The 21,453-nt window shown below is 36.4% G+C and overlaps 1 protein-coding gene across 1 annotated transcript in view; it reads right to left on the bottom strand.

Annotated features, from left to right (window-relative positions):
* SEMA6A (semaphorin 6A) overlaps positions 1 to 21,453 on the bottom strand; it is an 80,562-nt gene that overhangs the window by 39,615 nt on the left and 19,494 nt on the right. Inside the window, exons 6-12 of the mRNA XM_070938718.1 lie at positions 16,681 to 16,771; positions 13,947 to 14,066; positions 11,475 to 11,563; positions 10,348 to 10,565; positions 6,357 to 6,488; positions 3,751 to 3,906; positions 1,529 to 1,705 (exon numbers count right to left, since the gene is read on the bottom strand). Of these exons, the coding sequence (XP_070794819.1) occupies positions 1,529 to 1,705; positions 3,751 to 3,906; positions 6,357 to 6,488; positions 10,348 to 10,565; positions 11,475 to 11,563; positions 13,947 to 14,066; positions 16,681 to 16,771 (983 nt within the window). The remainder of the gene's footprint in view (positions 1 to 1,528; positions 1,706 to 3,750; positions 3,907 to 6,356; positions 6,489 to 10,347; positions 10,566 to 11,474; positions 11,564 to 13,946; positions 14,067 to 16,680; positions 16,772 to 21,453) is intronic.

Below are 21,453 nucleotides of genomic sequence, written 5' to 3'. Positions count from 1 at the left end.
TTTGATTTGATGGAGTGTGCCAAAGAGATGGGAGGCAATGTAAGTTGCTGGAGAGCCACAGTTATGATTTGTTTCCTTTCTGGTATGGTCTGAGGCAACCAATGGAAGAAGGTGCTGGAGAATGGGTGGGAGGAAAGCAGAGGTGAAATTCAAATTTTTTTTACTACTGGTTCTGTGGGCGTGGCTTGGTGGGAATGGCAGGGGAAGGATACTGCAAAATCTCCATTCCCACCCCACTCCAGGGGAAGGATACTGAAAAATCTCCATTCCCACCCCACTCTGGGGCCAGCCAGAGGTGGCATTTGCTAGTTTTCCGAACTATTTAAAATTTCCACTACCAGTTCTCTGAACTATTCAAAATTTCCACTACCAGTTTTCCAGAACCTGTCTGAACCTACTGGATTTCACCTCTGGAGGAAAGGATCTATTCCTCACCTTTTTCTCTAGAACCATCATATGATTGAATCATATTTTGGAGAATATCCTAACTTACAGCTATCATAAACCAAGAAAGGAAATAGCATTGCTTTTTATTTTCCACATGGAAAAATATATGGAGTTTTAGGCTTGGCCAAAATATCTAGTTCGCTCCTTCACCCTCAGTCTAAGTGGGTGCACATCCACACCTTACACACAAACAAACACATGCTGCCTTTCATATGAGATATTCAACTAGAATATTTGATATATTAAAAATAAAAAATAGAAGTATTTAATTATTTTTAAAAAATGGAAGTGTAGACAGGAAGTGATTGTTGAAAGATAATATTGATGCACAGTTACAACTGGAGTGAAGTTCAAACAAAATCCCAAATAATTTTCTCACGGATGAGAAAGAGTCTCTTTGAATGCCTCACATTCTACTATTTGCATTTTATCTACATATCTGTCTATAATCCTGTCTGTAGTATAATTATTTGCTGAGAAGTATTGATTTTAATCTTTTTTTTTCATAAATCTATAGCAATATAAAAGAGAATACTATATTTAAAAATAAATAACTAAAAATAATTGCCCTAGGCCCGTGATGGCGAACCTATGGCACGCGTGCCACAGGTGGCACCTGGAGCCATATCAGTGGGTACGGGAGCTCAGCATATGCGCACCAGCTAGCTGATTTTCGGGCCTTCTGGGCCCATTGGAAGTCAGCAAATGGGGCATTTCCAGCTTCCAGAGGCTTCCGGGGGTGGGAGTGGGGAAGGCTGTTTTTGCCCTCCCCAGATTCCAAGAAAGCCTCTGGAGCCTGGGGAGGGCGAAAAAACGGGCCTACCAGGCCCACCATGCCATCGCATGCCAAAAGCGGGGGGAGTGCAAGGGCATCGTGTGCACATGCGCAGGGGGGAAGGGTGCATAGAATTATGGGTGTGGGCACACGGGCACATGACAACCCCCCCCCACTTTTGGCACGTGATGGCATAAAGGTTAGCCATCTCTGCCCTATGCATTCTCTCCACTCAGAAAAAAAGCAATAGATAGGAATTCAGAACTAACTTGTTGCTAAATAATGTAATAAAAGAAATATACACACTTTTCAGAGTTGTAAATGTTCATCTCCTCCAGGAAAAGGCTGTCATTTAGAAAACCACTGTTTCCTGTCCTGACCAAGAACTTCAAAATAATTCCTTTTTCTGATCCAAGAAAAACCACAGTATGGTTTTGATTTGGGCCAGCAGCATTATCTACAGCAATTTTCGTCAAGCGGTATCTGGAATGACAACATTATAATCACTACAATAGTCTCTTTTTAAAATCTATTCAGATATAAGCACAATTCTGCCCTTTCACAGATATTCTTTTCTCGGCATAAAACCAGGTTTAGCTGGTTTTCAAATTTATGTATTTGTTCAGTGCTTTACAACACATCTGAACAGTTGACAGATTATAACTTTCTCTCTCTCTGACAAAAGTTGTTTTGGATCAGGCACTTTTATTCTCAAAGCAGTTTCTTGAAGGAGCAATATGCAATACCTTTATCTGGTTTGAATCAAAATACTGCACAGCTGTGGTAATACAGAATGTAGGGCACGCATATGTGCAAAGCTTGTGTTTTGCAACGTGAAAATAATGATCAGCATATTTTACTGTTGTTGGATTCTTAATCAGAAAACCAGTTTCTTCCAACTGTATAAACCCTTTCCCCACCCAGACATATCTTAAAATAAGTAAACATTTGCATACTTGTGAATATGTATGAATACAGCAAGGTGTAAATCTACTTGTAAAATGAAGTTTACATATCAGCTGGTATATTTTCCAGAAATTCCAATTTACAGATTCTGAACGCTGTTGGTTTATACAATCTTGAAGGAGGAAAGTATTATTTCTTTTCTTATGCTGACACATGAGTATTTGGATGTCAACATTACCCTCTGAACATTTGTATAAATATTGAACCTTCCTTAACATATCCTGACAGACCTCAGTACATCCTGAAAACATCCCATACAAATTTTACATCCGGCCAATGTTTCCTTCAGCTACCCGGTTATTTTATTCAGAATTTTCTATTGGAGTCATTTAAAATTATGACTCAAATGTAAACACAGAAGTTAGTATTTCCTTTGAAATATGGTTTGAGGGAAACCTGCTAAAAATTAGTAACATTTTTCTAGTCACTACTATTTATCGAACGGCACTATGACAATTACCTCATGCCTATTCTTGCTCATAAAAACTTAAAACATGTCATAATTGGCTACTTTAATAGTCTGTCTATTACAGAATTAGATTTTACAATATAGTCAGTTCATTTTAGAGAGATTCTATTAAATCTCCTCAAAGGCTTTTAAATAATTTGATCATTCTGTATACTTACTTCCTTTAATACCCTGACTTCAGATTATTTTACAACAATATTTTAAGGCAGTAGCCTTGACTACTGCAACGCTCTCTACATGGGGCTCCCCTTGAGGAGCACCCGGAGGCTCCAACTGGTCCAGAATGCAGCAGCGCGGGTAGTGACGGGAGCAGCCTGGCGCTCCCATGTAACACCGCTCCTGCGCGAGCTGCACTGGCTCCCGGTGGTCTTCCGGGTGCGCTTCAAGGTGTTGGTTATCACCTTTAAAGCGCTCCATGGCATAGGGCCTAGCTATCTTCGAGACCGCCTGCTGCCACTGACAATCTCCCATCGACCCGTGCGCTCCCACAGAGAGGGCCTCCTCGGGGTGCCATCAGCCAAACAGTGCAGGCTGGTGACCCCCAGGGGGAGGGCCTTCTCTGTGGGGGCACCTACCCTCTGGAATCAATTGCCTCCAGAGATAAGGAGAATCCAAGACCTCGGTGCCTTCCGCCGTGCCCTTAAAACCTTCCTTTTTCAGCAAGCCGGGCTGGCCTAATTTTTTAAGTGTTTTTAAGTGTTTTGTTTATTGTTTTTAATTAATGGGGCCAAATTTATATATGTATATTTTAACTGTATTTTAATATTTGTACTTGATGTTTTTACTTGGCTGTTCACCGCCCTGAGTCCTCAGGGAGAAGGGCGGTATACAAATTCAAAATAAAATAAAAAAATAAATAAATAAGTAATATTGTTCCCAGTGCTGATTTTAGGAACCCAGGACTGTCCTGTTTGCTTAATTACGGTATCTTTAATTCTCATTTTTGCTTAATCATCAATTATCAGTGATAATTAAAATCCAAGGTTATTGAGAACCAGGACAGATATGCGTGAGTTCTAAATTACAATGCAATTTCAAATTTGGGGGTAGAACAGAACCCCTAGTGAAAGAAATAGGAAGAAAAGTTATTTACCTAACCATAGTGCGGAGAAACCATGGCTTGTTGACAACTGATGGTACTGCTTCATCCATGAGAGAATGTGTCTTGATGAAATTTAGGGTGTCATCTGGAAATTCATTGGAGGATGTGTATTTTTCAAGTGAACTGGAGCCTGCACAGGAACCTGGCCTAAATCAAAAACAGGTTGGAAGGAAATATGATTATGTTGCTTCTTGGTGCAAATATTCTGGACAAGCTGTTTTCATAAGCATCTGTTATTAGCTGAGAATATGCCAGAGGCTTTGTAGAAGAAACCCAACCAATACGTAAAGCTTCCAACTGATCCTATCTTATATTTTGTCTTTGGTCTATAGTCTTTCCATGATCCTAGCTCAGCATTTGGCAGTCACTTCCGTGAATACTATATTTAGGACTATTAGTAAATATAAGCATATTTAACAGAATATTAAATTTGTAAGTTTTTGTAAAGATGTGCTCACAGTTCATCTACCCACATGGTACGCCAACAAACACACAGCCTGGCAATGTTCTGTTTATTTTTAAGGCATATTTCAAATTTAAGTCTCTTAGAATTAAGATAACTATGCTGAATACAGAAGAAAGTTTTTACATCCCCCCCACCCCCCAAAAGCCTAATATCAAGCTGCTTTAAATACACAGCTTGGAGGGTAAATGTAGTCAGCACAAAGAGCAAGCATTCTCTTTTCTATGCTTCCCAAGAATATTTTATTTTTGACAGCATGAAAACTTAAGCCATTAAAGCATTAATATGTAGGGCCTTTTAATAATAAGACACAGTATCATCCATTTTGGATTACAGTACAAATATGCTCAGTTTATTCCTGGAATCTCCCCATATTTTATGGCAATTGGGCTCTTTTCTTTTGCTGACTATGCCCTACTCTTGGCTCCTTTTACTGTAGTTTTTTTCTTGTTTGCAGTAATGCTGATTGTCCAGACTTTGAACTGAGGGGTTAGGGCAGTGTTTCTCAAGCTGGGCCGCTGGACGATGTGTGGACTTCAACTTGCAAGAGCCTTGGTAGTACAGGGGTTTAAGGCACCCTGTTATTAAGCTTATTAAGACCAGCTGCCTGCAATTACTGCAGGGTTCGAATCTCGCCAAGGCTCAAGGTTGACTCAGCCTTCCATCCTTTCTAAGGTAGGTGAAATGAGGACACAGTTTGTGGGGGCAATAAGCTGACTTTGTATAAATATACAAAAGGATGAAGGCTATTGCTGAGCACATTGTAAGCCGCCCTGAGTTTTCGGAGAAGGGCGGCATATAAATCAAATTAAAAAAAAAAAAAAAAAAAAAACCTCCCAGATTTCCCCAGCCAGCTCTGGCTGGGGAATTCTGGGAGTTGAAGTCCACACATCATCCAGCGGCCCAGGTTGAGAAACACTGGGTTAGGTAAACTCCTGCAAATCAATATAAGCTGAATAACTACAAGTACATTTGAATTAAATATAAAAACTCTATATTCTTTATAAATTATAAGTGTGATATATGCAGTTACAATTTACAAAGCTAACAGTATTGGATTATGAAAGATCTCTACCATTACACAAACAATGCGTACATGAGAAAACTGCAGAGGCTGTCATTAGAATCAGTGAAGGGCAAAACAGAAGTGACTAAATTAAAAAAAAAAATTACAAAGAAAGAAGTTGAAACAAAAATGAGCAATTTCTCTCTGTAGGTTAAGACCAAAAGCAATAAATCAATACATTCACTTCCATTTGTATTGTAGTATTGCTTGCTTTCCTTTTTTAATAATGAAAATTATATCAATGTATGTGTGTGTACACACACACACACACACACACACACACACACACACACACACATATAAACCAAGATTTTCAAAAGGCAGCCATATCTCAGTGAAATCCCATCCACTAGTTCTAGCTTTTTCAGAAAGCAAACAAGCATTTTTCTGCCTATTGGGAGACTAATATAGACCTATTTTGGAGTAATTAGTCCTCATCAGTTAGCCACACCCTCATCATATGTTTCCTCCCCGTAGAGGTCAAGTATTTATTTTCTTCTCTTATCGTAGGCCCTTTATGTGTATTTCTCCTTGGTTTACATAGGAAAATACCCGACTGAGGAGAAATACATACATACATACATACATACATACATACATACATACATACATACATGATTAAAAATTAGAATTAAAAAAGAATGTACCTTATCTTACCTGACAATAAATGTATCATGTTTGCAGATAATCATTTCTATTGCTGGTGCAATTAACCTATTATTTCTGCCTATTAATGAGGATGACTGAGAATTATCTACACTGAGCCATTGTCATTGTATGCCAAATTTTTACCTTGATATTTTTGTTAGGGAAAGCATTGAGTTTTCCTATTCTAAAAATAAATTATACAGATTGGTTGCTTGCTTACCCCAGTTTTCCTCATTTGCCTGACCAAATCCTTTATCAAGGATGAGAGGTCCTAGATTTTGCCTTTGTATGAACCACACTGGTTACTTCTGCCTCCAGTTCTCAACTCTTGCATTTACACTATATCTTAAGTCTTCCATGAAATGAAAACCAAAGGGCTTCCAGCCCTGGCATTACTGTGCATGTAACAAAGAAATATACCTGGGTTTCGGCACTCTTTCATCAGGAACTGGTGTCCATATTGAATCTGGAGACTTTTGTTCTTTGAATCTTCCAGTAAAAACACTGGCAATGTCGAGAATATCATAAGCGCAGACCGCAGAGCCAGGGATGCTGCAATGTGACATTTCCAGAAATAGTTACTCATTCTGAAATTATGCATTTTTCTCTCTTTTTTTCTTTTTGGTCTGAGGAACATAACAGCACAGAAGCCTTCCTGTCATAGGTCATTCATTTCTGAATCTTGCAACCTCTTGGCAATGACAGTAAAAGGTTGCCTTATGAAGACATTTCTATTGAAACATTCAGCGGGCAGCCAATTTCTATCAGTTTTCATCTTCAAAAGATTTTAAAAATGTAATAGCACAGTAATAATTCTGATGACTCCCAAGATGTTGAGATATATTCCTGTAACTTGAACTAAGAAATTACTGTATTATCAAGTTATAACCTCTTTCTGGAAGAAACTGATGTTGAAAATTGAACACATGCTCAGTGTGATACTGTCTGAGCCCTTGGTGGTTATATAGTTGAATTCTAGAAAACGTTCATGTGTTGGAGCACGTATATTTTGCAGAGATGCACATTGCTCAGTCACAACCTATTTGGCTGTTGAAGTTGTGTCATTCCATTTTCCTGGATGTTTCTGGTTGAATTCCTATGAACAGGGATTTGCTTAATTCAGTCAACTGTAAAGAAGCAAATGCAGTTTCATCTTACTCCCAATCCAATTTAAATTTAGATTATTTGCATGTAACACAATAATAGTAATCATCAAATATAATTACAGTCTTACACAAACACTTCTGGAAAAGATTTTTTGTTGATGGTTTTCATGTATGAATTATTTATTGGTCTGTTTTTATTGCTTACCCAGTCTGCTACATTACTTATGTGTCTGACTTAAGCTACATGCTTCTGATCAGATAATAAGTACTATCTGACTATATGTTAAATAATTTTTATTTACAAAGATGATATGATCAAATATCCAAACATCTCCATAATTATGACTTGTACTTTATAAAATGTGACAAAATGCTAGAATCAAGAAGTTTACAAATGTAATAGTGGAGAGCAGTCTACTTCAGTAATAGGTGACAACAGCTCCAGATGGAAAGCCAAGTTCTTTACTAATTAAATTAATTCTGCAGGAACAATAAATCTGAAGATTGGTTAAAGATGCAACAAGGAAACATTTAAACAAAGTTAGACCAAATTCTACCAAATCCTTCTTCTTTTCCTTCTGCCCTCTTTTGGCTAAATACATTTACCAGTAATTTTGAACAATGATTGCCTTCCAAACAAAATATGTCTATTCCTTGTGTTTGGCTGAATAGTATTTTCAATTCATGCCTTAAACATTCCCAAAGCAGCTGCTTTAATTTGATTCTCAATAGGTCCTATTATGCCATGTTGCCTGCATTTCATCCCAATGCAAAATGACAAGAGATTTATTAACTTTGCTGAGATCATCCTCTGACTTCAGGTAGCCAAAATGCAGTGGTATATGAATACACCAAAACATGCAATGATGTTTGAGTATACTAACTACCTTCCTCTTTCCTTCAAATATCTTGCATAAAAGACGACATGGGAAGGAAATAGGTTTTATCGCAGTGCTAAATTTACTTTAATTAGCTAAAGTTTTCCACAGAATAAGAACAAGATATTTTAGTATTTTTCTATAAATGAAGAAGTCTAAGATGGGTTACTAGTGCTTACACAAATTAAGGGATAAGGGAATGCTTTTAATGCCTTTTAATACCTGATATCAGAATTACTCCTATTATTTCGTCTTTTTTTTTTTGTTGTTCTACATAATAGAAAGCAAAGGACATAGCCACATTCAAGCCATCTGTTGTGCTGGGCATTGTACAAGAAAGGGATATCCATTAGAAGGAAGGAAACTCATGTCCATGAGGAAGGAGAATGATTTTCCTTGGCATGCTCTATTTCCCTGTGATTCACAACGAGTACAATCTGCTAGAGCTTGTGTAGGAATGCATTGTTCTGCCTACAAACTCCATTTGTTTTTAATAGTGCCTGAGCAGAGGATGCTTGCAATGAGTTGTGCCAGACATACTTGAGAATTGTTTCACACACTACAAAATGGTTAGAGCTGAAGCTTCTGTGACTCAAGCCATTTAATTCTTACACACCACAAATTAGCACATCTTCTTTTGTGTATGATACATGAACTCCAAATGTAGATACAATTTGCACAAGGAAAGTTCACAAAAATACCCTCTCATATTTAAGAAAGGAAAAAAAATACATAATTGCCCACATATATGATCTTGCCACTATTACTAATTATGAACCAAACTATAATGAATGTATTATATTATTGATCCCATGTAATGAAGATGCTCCTGAAATGGGTAATGAAATACTAGGTTTTAATGGTACAATTTTTGATATATTTCTTTCACGAAGAACAAAACTGTGTGCACTAGGACAGCTGCAGTTTTTCACCATTATTTGGCTTTTTAAAACTCCAGCCTTTTTCCAGCAATATCATGATTAAATTCCTTGAGTTGTTCAAAGGTTGAAAGAAAGGTCTTTTTTTTTTCCAGCTCCCAAAAGCCTGCCATCTCCAAAATAGCCGGCTGATATTGTTATAGTACATAGTCAGCTCATTGTAATACAATAATTGTTCAGTTTTGTCCATAAGCATCTCACAATACTTTATGTGGTAATGCAACAAACTGGAAACACTATAAAGGATAAATAAAATCATTTATATTTTGGAAGAAATTGTTATTGTGGAAATAGGTTCAGAAAGATTGAAAGACAGAAAAAGTTTGAAATGAGATCCTCAAAGGAAACTGGTTTCTCATGACATTTGCCCATCCCCTTTTCAGCTTCTGCCAATGTTCAGGAAGTGGACCAAAATTAACTGTAGTGAATTAAAAGATGATTTTACAAAGAGAGGTCTGAGTGGTAGAAAAGATATCATCTTATTAAAAAATTGAATCATGTTTTTTTTTAGAAAGCATGTTGTTTTTATTCTGGACACATACACTTTTCACTTTATACCCTTGTCAAAGGCCCCATGCAGCCATTGGCAAGCTCCACAAACTGAACATGTGTCATAGTGACAATGTTATGCAGCCCTCCAGTATATGAATGAATTTTCACCTTTTCACCTGTCTTTTGTTTTATGCACTAGTAGATCAACACTAAAGGCTTCCCATGACAATTTAATTTGAAAAAGTGTTGTTTCTTTAAATTTTAAATAGTGAAAATAACTTCAAGCAAACAGTAATCTGTGATTATTATCTATTCTAATCAAAGCTTGGCAAACCATAGTTCCTAGAGCCTGAATGTCATGTGAGATGGCTTGTGATTATTTCAAATCAGATATTATCAGTTGCCTTTTATGGTGTGCAAACACCATACATGAAACAGGGAATAAGTGAGTTCAAAATTTATGCACCCTGAGTTTTAGCTACAGATTCCCCATTGACAATTAGACAAACATGCATGTAAGCAATGCAGTAGAAGATTTTGACAAGTACTTTCAAAATATTTTAACTAAAAACAACAACAAAAAAAAACTCACTCCAAAACTGCATTGCCAATACTTTTTCCTGGCTTTTTGGATCTTTCTGAAATTTTAGGAGAACAGGCAGAAAAAAACCCATTCTCAACAATAAGAAGAAAATGAGCTGTGCAAGTTAGTAATAATAAGATGATTTTCCTAATGGCTACAAGGAAAAATGGGAGGGAAACAAAAAAGTGTAATGTATTGAAAGACTTCTATTTTGTGTATTCTTCTCAACTAATTAGTGTAAGCTGAAAGATCATAAAAAAGCTGAAAGATCACAAAATTCTTGATTGCAATATCAAGTTAAAGATGCTTTTACTGATATTTTATGCAAGTTAGTATTTAATAACCTGTTTCTCTTTATTTAAAGCAATATTATCAAGTGGGTTGAAAACAGTCATTCTCTATTAAAACTAGTACCTGTTATAAGGAGTAGAAAAAGTTGCTAAAACAATGTCCCGGCCATTAACTTGGGTAACATCGGTAACTGCCTGCAGTATGTTGAAATAGAAATGCGAATCACCAGGTACTGAACAGTTCAATCGTGCCTTCAGGAAGGAAGTCCACTGCTTTTCTAGCACTCGTTGAGATCCACCCATGTCATTCTTGCAAACTCGAGCTACTCTGGGGAAAACCACCTGCAATGCGGAAAGGGGAATAAAAAATCTGTAATATATTTTTATTGGAATTCTGCCTTTTCCTTCTTTAAAAAAAGCAGAATTGGCAGAACTGGATGCTTAATTAGATCTCCAATTTCCTATAATCTGTGACAAATAACAAACAGAACAAAATTCAGCTTTGGAACTGTGTGCTATGAAAGATAAGCTTCTGACATTTCACATCCAGCCATAAATCCTTCAGGAGATTCATTCTCAGCCCATGTAAAACTCATTTCTATGCAGGCCACTCAGCTTTCTCTTCCTACAAACAAAAGGACATTCTGTATTTGCAATCCACGTGGTCCATACTGGCAGCCGGAGTCCCATATCCCCAGCATATTTTATTTAAAAAAATATGGAAGACTCATCAAGCTTTTATTCATGCTTTCTCCTTTTTAACCTTGTAAGCCTTTTATTGTGGAAATATTCCTTAAAAGGTCTTTTCAGTAAAGGCTTTCATTGTGCTTTATTACATGGCAAGACTGAAATTTTTCCTCATTTACTTCTGCTGTTCAAGGAAGGTCTTTCAAATGCAGCTGCTCCCTTGCTTTAAAGTCAGTCTTGCTGTGGATTATTTGGAGCTTTGAATTAAATCAATTTGCCATATGTTGTCCAGTTTAATGACGGTCCTTTTTAAAAAAAAAAAAAACAAAAAACCTTGTCATCATTCCAAGCCAATCTATTTTATATTAGATTTTCCCTAATCTGGTGCCCTTCAGATTTGTAGAACAACCACTATCCCTAAACCATCATATGAAAGGTGTTTTATATCAAGATAACACCATGCTTCATTCCTACCAAAATTTGGCATGAGCAGCAGAATATTTCTCACAACAGTGACCTTGTTATTGTGATTTATAGCTCTCATTTCAAGGTTATTCTCCTTACCTTCCCCATACTGTGATATTCCACTGCAATTTCGCGAAAGAAGAAGTAGATATAGTTACCATAATCTACCGCATGAACAAAATATGGTTCTGAAAGAAAGAAAACATGCACTGATGATAAATATAAACATTTCCATCAAACAGTAAAATCAATCTAATCTGGGTTGAATATTTTTCATCTGCTTTTGTAGGATGTATTTATTTTACCATACAGTTTGATTATAAATCAACAGGATCTAGGTAGGAGGCTAGTCAGCCAGATCTCTGAAAGCCATTGAAAAGATCATATATATGAAACAAGTAAATTAGCTTCATCCATGACAATCTCTTGGTCATCATTTCAGACATAATTCTTATCCACAGAGAGAAACAGAGTGACCATAGGACACCAACACACACACACAAACACACCCAGCAGTAAAAGCGGGATTGACTTCTGACTTCCTGCCAACTTCTCAGCTGACTTTCCTTGTAGGAAGCTAGCAGGGAGCACTGAAAATGACAATGACATGTTGGGTGACAGCAGCAGTGAAGTGGTGATGCAGCACTGAAGCAGCCACAACTTTGCCAAATTTCAATGCCATGGATCTCAAATTTTGGACGCCTTCTGTAAATTAACCCATTTTAGGAACATTGTTTTTAAAATAGTTGCCCAATAGTGCACTGTTTCACCCAATTGAAGGTTGCAAACAATCAAACAGACACAAGAGTTTTAGTTGTATACAGATTCAAAAACTTCAAAATGCTACAATTGCTTAGAACTATGCTGTCTGTAATGAAGCAATGGGTATTGTATTCAAATATAATTCTAATTTTGGCAGTGGATGGGTGACCAAATGAAGGCTAGGCTATTAAATATCCTATTTGACCATTCATTTAGATAGAATTACTCACCTATATGGATGCGCGCTCACACAGACACACACAGACACACGCACACACAGATGTACATGGTGCTGAAATGCTTATATGATCTGAGATCAACAACTCATGCACAACCTCTTTCAAGTTAAAAGAAACAACTACAAGGAGTTCTACTGATAAGATGAACACACTCATGGGCAAGCATTTAGTTCAATAGAGTCTTTTCTGGGGGTGGGGGTAAAGCAAGTAAATCTCTATACTGGAGGAAAGAGAGGACACTTATTGTATAACCTGCAGGGTAACTTCATGTCCCTAGAATGAAGACTACAAAAGACTCTAAGGTACACTGTCTCAACAAATTATTAACATAAATATGATTAAAATATAATATGAAAAGTTTTGAGGTCTAGTAGTGTATGGAGACTCACAGAGATAGAAACTGGGATTTTGATGGGAATTTTGAAAAGGACTCACAAGGCTATACATATCTTCAACTTTTACACATTTAAAGAGATTAGAAATATGTGAACAATGTTTAATATCCCTAAAATAAGCTGGAAAACCACATTCATAATGTATATCTGGGGATCAAATATTTGTTTTGCATTTCCAATGGAATCTTTTCTTTATTCTTGACCTGTCCTCCAATTATATATATTTTACCCTTTACCAAATTGTGAGAAAAATAATGCTTAACTCAGAGGGCAAAATAAATTATGTAGGCCCATAAATTTGCAGACACAGGATTATTCTTATCAAAGAGAATTAACAACATAGTTACAAATTGAAGTAATTAAAAATGCTTATAAAAATGCAATGTTTTCAAAAAAAGAACTGGAAAAAACATCATTTACAAACTGTTCTTTCTCTCCCTCCCTCCGTCCCTCTCTGTCTCTCTCCCCCTCCCTCCCTTCCTGCCTCTCTCTTTTGCATTTTTGTGTCTATAAACAAAAACCCCCTTTCCCACAACAACATAATGCTGCGTGGCATTCATTCATAATGCCATTGGAAAAGAATGAATGGCAACTTTTTTTTTTAACAATGAGGCTATTAAGAACATACAAATTGCCTAATTCAGCAGCACTCATTCATTATTTCTTGACAATAAAATGGAGGCTCTGATATTCTATTTTTTATTGGTGCATCTCAACACTGCAGAACAAATCCTCCACACTTCACAAAGCCTAGATTGCCTAGTGCCCCATCAGAGGGAAGAGATGATAGTGTCATCACTATTCTAAAGTAACTCTTTACCCATTCCTTGTCCTCAATCTTTGATGAAATATCTAGTCTTTAAAAATTAATTGGATGCTATCTATTTTGGTGGCTCTTGTGATTTTGTATGAATACCTAGCAACTTAAAAAAAAAATCAGTGGAACAAGTGTACTGTAAAAAAAAAGGCAATTCAGTACCTCTACCTGACAGAATGCATTGCTGAAATAAAGTACAGTTTCTTTGTGCTTTAAACACCTGTTCTTTGAACAATCACTAAAGGTCAAGATTTTGAAGAAGCACAGCAGAAGTAAGTAAAATAAGACAACAAAGTCTACAGAGAATCCAACAGTGTAATCCAAAATGTCCCCCTTCTTCCTGTAGCTCTTTATTTACCTTTCAACCATTTTGAATCATGTTTGACTGTCCGCAGCGTTGGGCTGTCTCCAAGGCTCCGGTAAATGACAGCATCTATTGCAAGGAAGTCTGTCACAGTGGCAGAATACAGCTTTCCCTCTTTTGGGGAGGAATTGGAAATCAGGGATAGGGAAGAAGAAAAAAAGAACAGCATAATTGTATCTGCTAGGTAATCATGCAAACATCCCATCAAAGGAGTCTTAAGACATGAAAACTGTTGGAGTAGGGTAAGTGACCCATTTGGATAAAAAGTCCTTCTCCCTCTCAGCACTCAAAAAGGAGGCAGAGCTGAGGAAGCATCTCCCTGGACCCTCCTTGGACTACATCCCACTTGCAGACTGCACCTATCACACGCCTGATCTAATCGTAACAGTAGAATATATCAATATATGTTCCTAGTAGTGCAACTAGATAATTTTAAAAGAGCTAACACTCTTGTATCCTTCCCCTTCACATCTACGTCTTAATTCAAATATAGAGAAAGCAACTCATGTTAATAATTCTGACAGGAAAAACTATGCATTTGAAAGGAAAAGGAATATGATACATTCATGAATCTCTGCGTAACTATGTTCTTATCTCAATCATTATTTTTAATTAAGAAGAAGAAATGCTCCATTGGTGAGTTATGAAGCCTGTAGGATCCCAGCATATACATATGCCAGAGATGTTTGCTGCTTCTCTATCACCTATAGTTCTCTGGTTATTTATTCAGGTCTGCCTAAATTTATTTTATTAGTTTTGTTTGCTGCCCATCTTGCCTCGAGGTAACTATGGGCAGCTCACAACATTAAAAGCCAATAAAACCACAAAAAGTAAATATTTCTAATAACAGTAAAAATTACAATTAAAAAGATGAGGAAGAAGAAAACAGAATGCCCATAGTGGAGGGGACTGGGGTCTTCCCTTAATCTGTCAACCACCTCCAGCGTGATACACCCCCCTGTTGGGGCTCCAAATCAACTGGCAGAGCGATGACTTCAAATCCTTAAGAAATATCAGAAGGGTGGGAGCAGGAAAGTGGGAAGGAATGGTGGTCTCCCCCCAGCCCAAAAATCAATACATTCTTTTTGCTAATTCAGCTATTTTACTGAGGAACTTTTAAAACCAAAACTTATTTTCAGGATCTGAACCTACCACTTATAAGTGGAAGATGAATAATTTGCTTTACTGTGCTCTAAAAGCTCGAATACTTAAACTTCTGTTCCAGAGACCATTTCTATCTGCCCCACAGAAAGTCATCTTTCTCTCCTCCACTCTATTATATAGCCAGCAATGCTGTTTCTGCTTTTTCTAATTTGGTGACCTCCAGGGATGTTGAACCAAAAATCTCATCATCCCAACCAGGATGATCATTGCTGCAATAGGTGGTCCAATACATCTGTGCCAGATTGAAGAAGGCTATATGAGCAGTAAGTAAATTAACAATATCAAGATTAGGAGTACAATGGAAATAGATTCTTTCCACATTAAATTTTTTGTGGCTTAATATATTTTTTATAATTCAAGTGCAGCAGCACTGGCTATCTGTATTGGTATGTGGGAAAGACCTTGGGAAACAGAAGGAAGAGATTCTGCTTAGGTAACAGTCAAATAAGAGATGGGGTAGTCCACAGCTGCTTTAATCGATGGAGAAATTGTCTCTAAGTTCTCAGGCTGTAAAAGAGATAGTGGGAGATTTACACATTTAGATTTACAAGGTTCTATTAATGGAGCTTTATAATAAAGTAGAATTTGTTTATTTCTTTCCTATCTGCTCTACTGGTAAAGCTGACATCAATATTGGAAGACTGAAAGTACAATTCTCCTCCATCTCTTTTACAGCTCAATAAACTAGGGGGGGGGTCGCTTCTGAACTTCTTGCTCCGCCCACTCTTCAACTGCAGGCTATTCTCTCTCTTTGTCTGACTGCTCCCCAGGCTGTATGTCTTCATTCCATCTCCCAAGGTCTTTCCCACATTCTGTTACACTACAATAAAGCAAGGCTTTGTAAAAATAATAATAATAGTCTGAATAGTTATTCAAAGTAATTTCCATAATATTATTGAATATTTTATGCCTATTTTGACATAGGATTCTAAGGGTTGATGCTAACAGAATTTCAGTAATGAAACAATTTAATCTAAAATCTATAAAGAACAAAATTCTAAAATATCATTCTATAATCAATGGCTCAAATTAACCCGGCTAACACATACTCATATTTTTAAACCACTGCAAAAAGAATTAAGACTTAATTGCATTTCTTTGCATGCATAATACATCATGATTAAATCCACAGTTGCCACTTCAGTCTCCTCCTTTGCCTCAGCTGGCAACAAAACATCAAGAAGCTTAATCTCACCAGGTTTCTCCTTTCTTCTCCTTTCTATTTTATCCAGGAAAGAGTAGAAGCCACATATAGTAGCTTGTTATCCTAACAGCTGAGATAAAGTATTGTATCTTATGAAATAATTTTCTGCCTACTCTAATTCAAAGTTACGTTAATATACTTTACCACTGTAAGTATACAACAGAAAATGAATTTATTTTCCAAAGTGAGAATCCCATGTTTATTTGTTTGACTATTAGCTAATTAGTTTAAGCCATGTGATACCCAATAAATGGATAATTCTACCCCCTACTGCCCATAAACATATCTCAGGAAAGAGCGATAATTGTACTCTCTAAGCACCTCATTATAAGAGAGTATATTTTTATCCTTTTATGTTACCTGCAAACAGTGCGACATTGGCATGCTTTGCATCATAAGGACATCTAGCCATTCCACTGAATTCATCTCCCAGAAATTCCAAAGTATCCATCTGAAAAACAAAACAGCATATTTCTTTACAAACTAATAGGATTGACAGGGATCTTGCATGAGAATTGTTTTTTTTTTTTTTGGAGTTCTTTGTATCAGAGAAGCCACCTAAATGGCTGTGTCTAACTGACCTTGGCTATTTCAAGAAACTAAGCAGGGTTACACTTAGTTATTACTTGGATGTGAGATCAGGGAGCAATTTCAAGCCTGTCGGCTAGATTGGGAAGTTGAAAAAAGGTGGCCAAGAAAATTACATGGATGTATCCATGAAGTTATAAACAATTAAATCAGCATGAAGGAGACTTGCTCTTTATCTATGCTATGTAAGACCATTTTAAAGCTACAGCAATAAACTGTACAAACATTGAGAAAATGTTCATAGATTAGAAGTTATAGCCTCAATTTCTTGGTCAAATACCCTAGGTCCTACCAAGATAATTGGTGCTAAAGCAACATTTGCCACTCTGAGCACAATCTTCTCCTAAGCCCAAGACCAAAAATATATCCAAATAATTAGAGGTACCTACTTGTATCTTTTGCTAGGCTATGGGGTTTATTTTTCCATCGAGGCTCAATCATTTCAAAGGCTGTTTGGATTTCAGTAAACATAATACTGAGAAGATCAGTTTGTTTTACCTCTGTCTAGTCAGGTGGATATTGGCCGTTTTGTCATCCTCTGCTCTTCTTTCTCTCATATGCACTTTTCTAATTTGGAAAGGGGAGGTGTATCTCATCTGAATTGCTACTTCGTACTACCAGTAGTACTATAGATGCCTGATTGAAAAATAGTGCTGTGTAGCATCCCTTTAACTTTCAGAATTCGGGTTTCTGTCAGCAATGTGTTTGTGGAAGGTGGTTCCTCAAATCTAAGAGTGATTAAAAACTATGCAAGGCTCACAGATGTGAAACAGAATAAACTAACAAGGCTCAGATAATCTATCCCATCAGATATACTGAAATTAATGAAGGAGAGAAAAACTCAGGCATCATGTTGCCTCCGTTTCTATCTACTTTTCATTTCAATCTCGCACATGTCTGGAAATATTCTGTGATGTCCTGAATTTAGGAAGACTGATCAGCACCGCTTTAGCATCTTCCTTGAGCTAGCTTGTAGGAGTAAAGCTACAAGGAGTAAAGAAGTTGGGTGAACATTCTCCTATGAACATTTTTCAAATTAATCTTGCTACTTAATTATATGTAAGGCTGATCAAATGTGATTATGACAAATGATCAAGTTCTCATAGGATGGTATAGGAGAACCATTTTTTATGGTTCTCAATCACTGAAGATCCAATATATTTCCCCATATAATTTACAAGTTTTATAAAAAATTCTCTTTCAGAAAAGCTTCTACAGAATTGATTTGAACTAGTATCATGTGTAAATCATTCTTCTTCTGTCAATAATTAATCTGTGAAGTACTTAAAATCTCAGCTTTAAGTGCAACCCCTGGGAAAATAATATTCTACCGAGAAGCAATAATTATACAAATAAGCAGCTCAACGCAAAGCAGGTTTACAGTGGAAACCACAGGGAAAAGTGCAAAGCCTACGGGCTTTAAGATTCAAGTGTGTTATGATTACTCAGTGGTGACTTTAGCTTTATATCAGTTCAAATCTACCTAGCATATTCAATTTACTTCAACAGAATAAAGGAGGATAAGAAATTTGAAAAAAACTAGTGTGGATAATAAGGCATCTAAGCATTATTAGTCTCATCCAATCAATTGTCAATCCCATGGGTTGAGAGACCTCTTTCAAGCATTGGATGATTTGTCATCATTTGTTTCCTGTCATGCAACTTCTCTCTCTAGACTCTTTTTTCTTTTTTTAATTTTTTATTGGTTAAAAATAACAAACAAACATAGATACAATAATACAACATACAAAACAAATAAACATGAATCAAGTCTTACAACTTCTTTTTCCAATTTGTCACATTGGTAGACTGTATTTATATTCTTATCTATATATCTATACAGTATATTTACGTATAAGACAATATCATAAACTCCATATTAAATTAACTATCTTTCTTAATTGGTACCCAATTCTTGTCTATAAGTTTCAACCTCTCTTTTGTGTCCCTATTTTTATATTCCTTTCTTTTTCTCCAACCTGTTATACCATCTCTCTCTAGACTTTCTAAATGGAATCATTTGTGTCTTCTTTAGAATGGAAACATATTTAAAGGAAAGATAGAAGGGAAGGCGCTTTGTATAGCGCAGAACATTCCAGGCCCATCTGTATATTTACATAGGCTTTTGAGACATGATGGTAGTGCCAAGGCTTACAGATCAAACGTTCTAATATATTAGCTTAGGTATTTCATTGGCCTTCTAAAATCTCAATGTATTACTGGGCAAAAACTCTCTGACAGCACAGCAGTCGGTGAAAAATTCAGCATGGTTCTATTTATATTTGCAAAAATAATGAAAAGTCTATTAATATCCCTCACATTATCTTTTCATCTCCATCTTAAAAGACGTAGGTAGAAAATAACAGTTTTTCCAGTGGGAGCTGCCTGAAATTTGTCTGGCAAATTTATTTCAGAAAGTACTAAAATGGTTTCCTGAACTATATGTGCAAAATATTCTGAACTTGAAACATTCAGTGATTGACTATTCAGAACCTGACAAAAAATAGAACAGTATTACATATTGAATACTATTATTTTTTCCTAACTTCAAAAAAAATGACCAAAGGAGGAATGGTAGGAAGATGTATCTATATCTGTATTTGCATCTATATTTTTACATAGCAAAAAGTGGAAATAAAAATAAAATTGGCCAACTTGACTACATCATTTTTTAAAAAATAATCTTTTCATCCATTTTTCTAGAGAATGTAAGTAGCATTCAGAATAGACTACCACCCACCTATATTTCTAGCCTTTGGACAAAAAAATAAATAAAAATCTAGTGTTTTCTGTGGGCAAATAGTAAAAATACTTCAAACTTTGTATTATTGGAATACAGCCAATTCAATATGTTCAAACATCATGTTTTGAGTTAGGATCCAAGTACTTCCCTATCCATTCTCTTTAAGTTACTAAAAGTAAAAACAAAACAGAACACCGTAAGCGCCCACACACTCTCACATAGAAGAAAGAGACTTCAATATATAACCTTAAGAGCAACCATTTGCTAAAAGAAAACAGAAGGAATAATTTTTATGGCTCCACAATAAGCTCGATGAAGCCTGCTTTTTTCCCTTTGAGGTGAATGTGTAGTGCCCAATTATTAGAGTATTCAGTTGCTTTAACAATCATCTTAGATTCTAATTCCAAGTTTACCCAAGATGTATTTTTGAGAGGACACAGGGGAAAATGGTAAATCACTTCTAGGAATACACTGCAGCTCCGCCCTCCCCAGGATTTTAGTTCATACTTTTAAGAATTTTAGGCTAGCATTAATTGTATAAGCATTTATGTGATTTTAGAAAACACAAAACCAATGATTAAGGGAAATAGTAAACAAGAATCAAGAAATATGTTATGCCATATGAACAAACTATGCTGTCTTTTATCACTGTGCTTAACTTCTACTTCCCCCATGACAATCAGCATTATGTGGCCACTGAGTGCTCAGTGTGCACATTCCTTAGTAGATGAACTTGGGAGGGTTACCCCCTAAGATTCTTTTAGAACATTTTTTTTTGCAAGCCATGGGGTCCTATTATTACCCCATTCTGATTATAATTCCTTTCATATTCACCATCTGAGTTCCCTATTATGATATTCAAACTGGAGAAAGGCTGTAGCCTTTTCTTTAGAATCTGAAATGTTTTAAACAGTGGTTGGTTTGTTTGTTTCTTATTTCTCAAATGCTGAACTGGCTGATCTCTGAGAAGCTGATCCTGGAAACCGTCTCGATGAATCACTTGTTATAAGCGAAAGAAGAATTAATTCAAAATTTGAAAAGCCGACATTAAATAATAAATGGCAGCAATAGAAGAGAATTTTATTGGTATTCTGAGAAAGTACCATTCTCTGAAGAGGAAAGTGGCTGGCTTTATTATTATGAACAAATTTGGATAACTGACCAGTAAGGCTGATGAGTACTGACTTCTTCACTTTTGGACGAGCCAATTTCCTGTTGCACTGTCCTCTCTGTTGGCTGTGTGCAAGACTGCTGGGCTGGGCACAAAGCCACAATTAGCCTCCTACTTCCATATGTTTGGGTTAACTGCCGATTCTTCGCTCCAGGCATCTACTTTCAAGTCTCTGCATTTTAATTAGCAGCAACCAAAGGGATACCGTGAGTGTACCAAATTGCAGTATCATGTTTTATGAGACAACCAAATATGATCTGGGTTATTCTGCATTAAATACAGATCCCAAACGAATTGTGAAAAAAAAAATTCAATTCCTTCAGCAGCAACTTTCTTTTTGGTTCAGAATCAAGCATTTTTTTAATATTAAGTTCCATGCAAATATACTATTCCTGCTTCATTTCTATATTGGAAGGTCCTTTCTGTGAGACGAGACTTCATGAACCCTGCCAAAGCTCAAAGCTCTGCCTCAGAATGGGGGTGGTTACGCTACAGCGACTTTACAAGAGGTCTTGTGTTACTTTCTGTAGTTGAAGAACCACTTTCTGAGGAAGAAGGAATTTCACTGAACACGGTTTTGTACTTTTTGGCTCTCGTACCATTATAAAAACTAATGGCAAAATCTCTCCAG

The sequence above is a fragment of the Pituophis catenifer genome, unplaced genomic scaffold (genome assembly GCF_029215685.1).
Source record: "Pituophis catenifer annectens isolate HBS135680 unplaced genomic scaffold, rPitCat1.0.hap2 SCAF_2, whole genome shotgun sequence".
Taxonomy (NCBI): domain Eukaryota; kingdom Metazoa; phylum Chordata; class Lepidosauria; order Squamata; family Colubridae; genus Pituophis; species Pituophis catenifer.
Note: the sequence above shows the minus strand (reverse complement) of the source record. Positions and strands in the feature narration are given on the sequence as shown.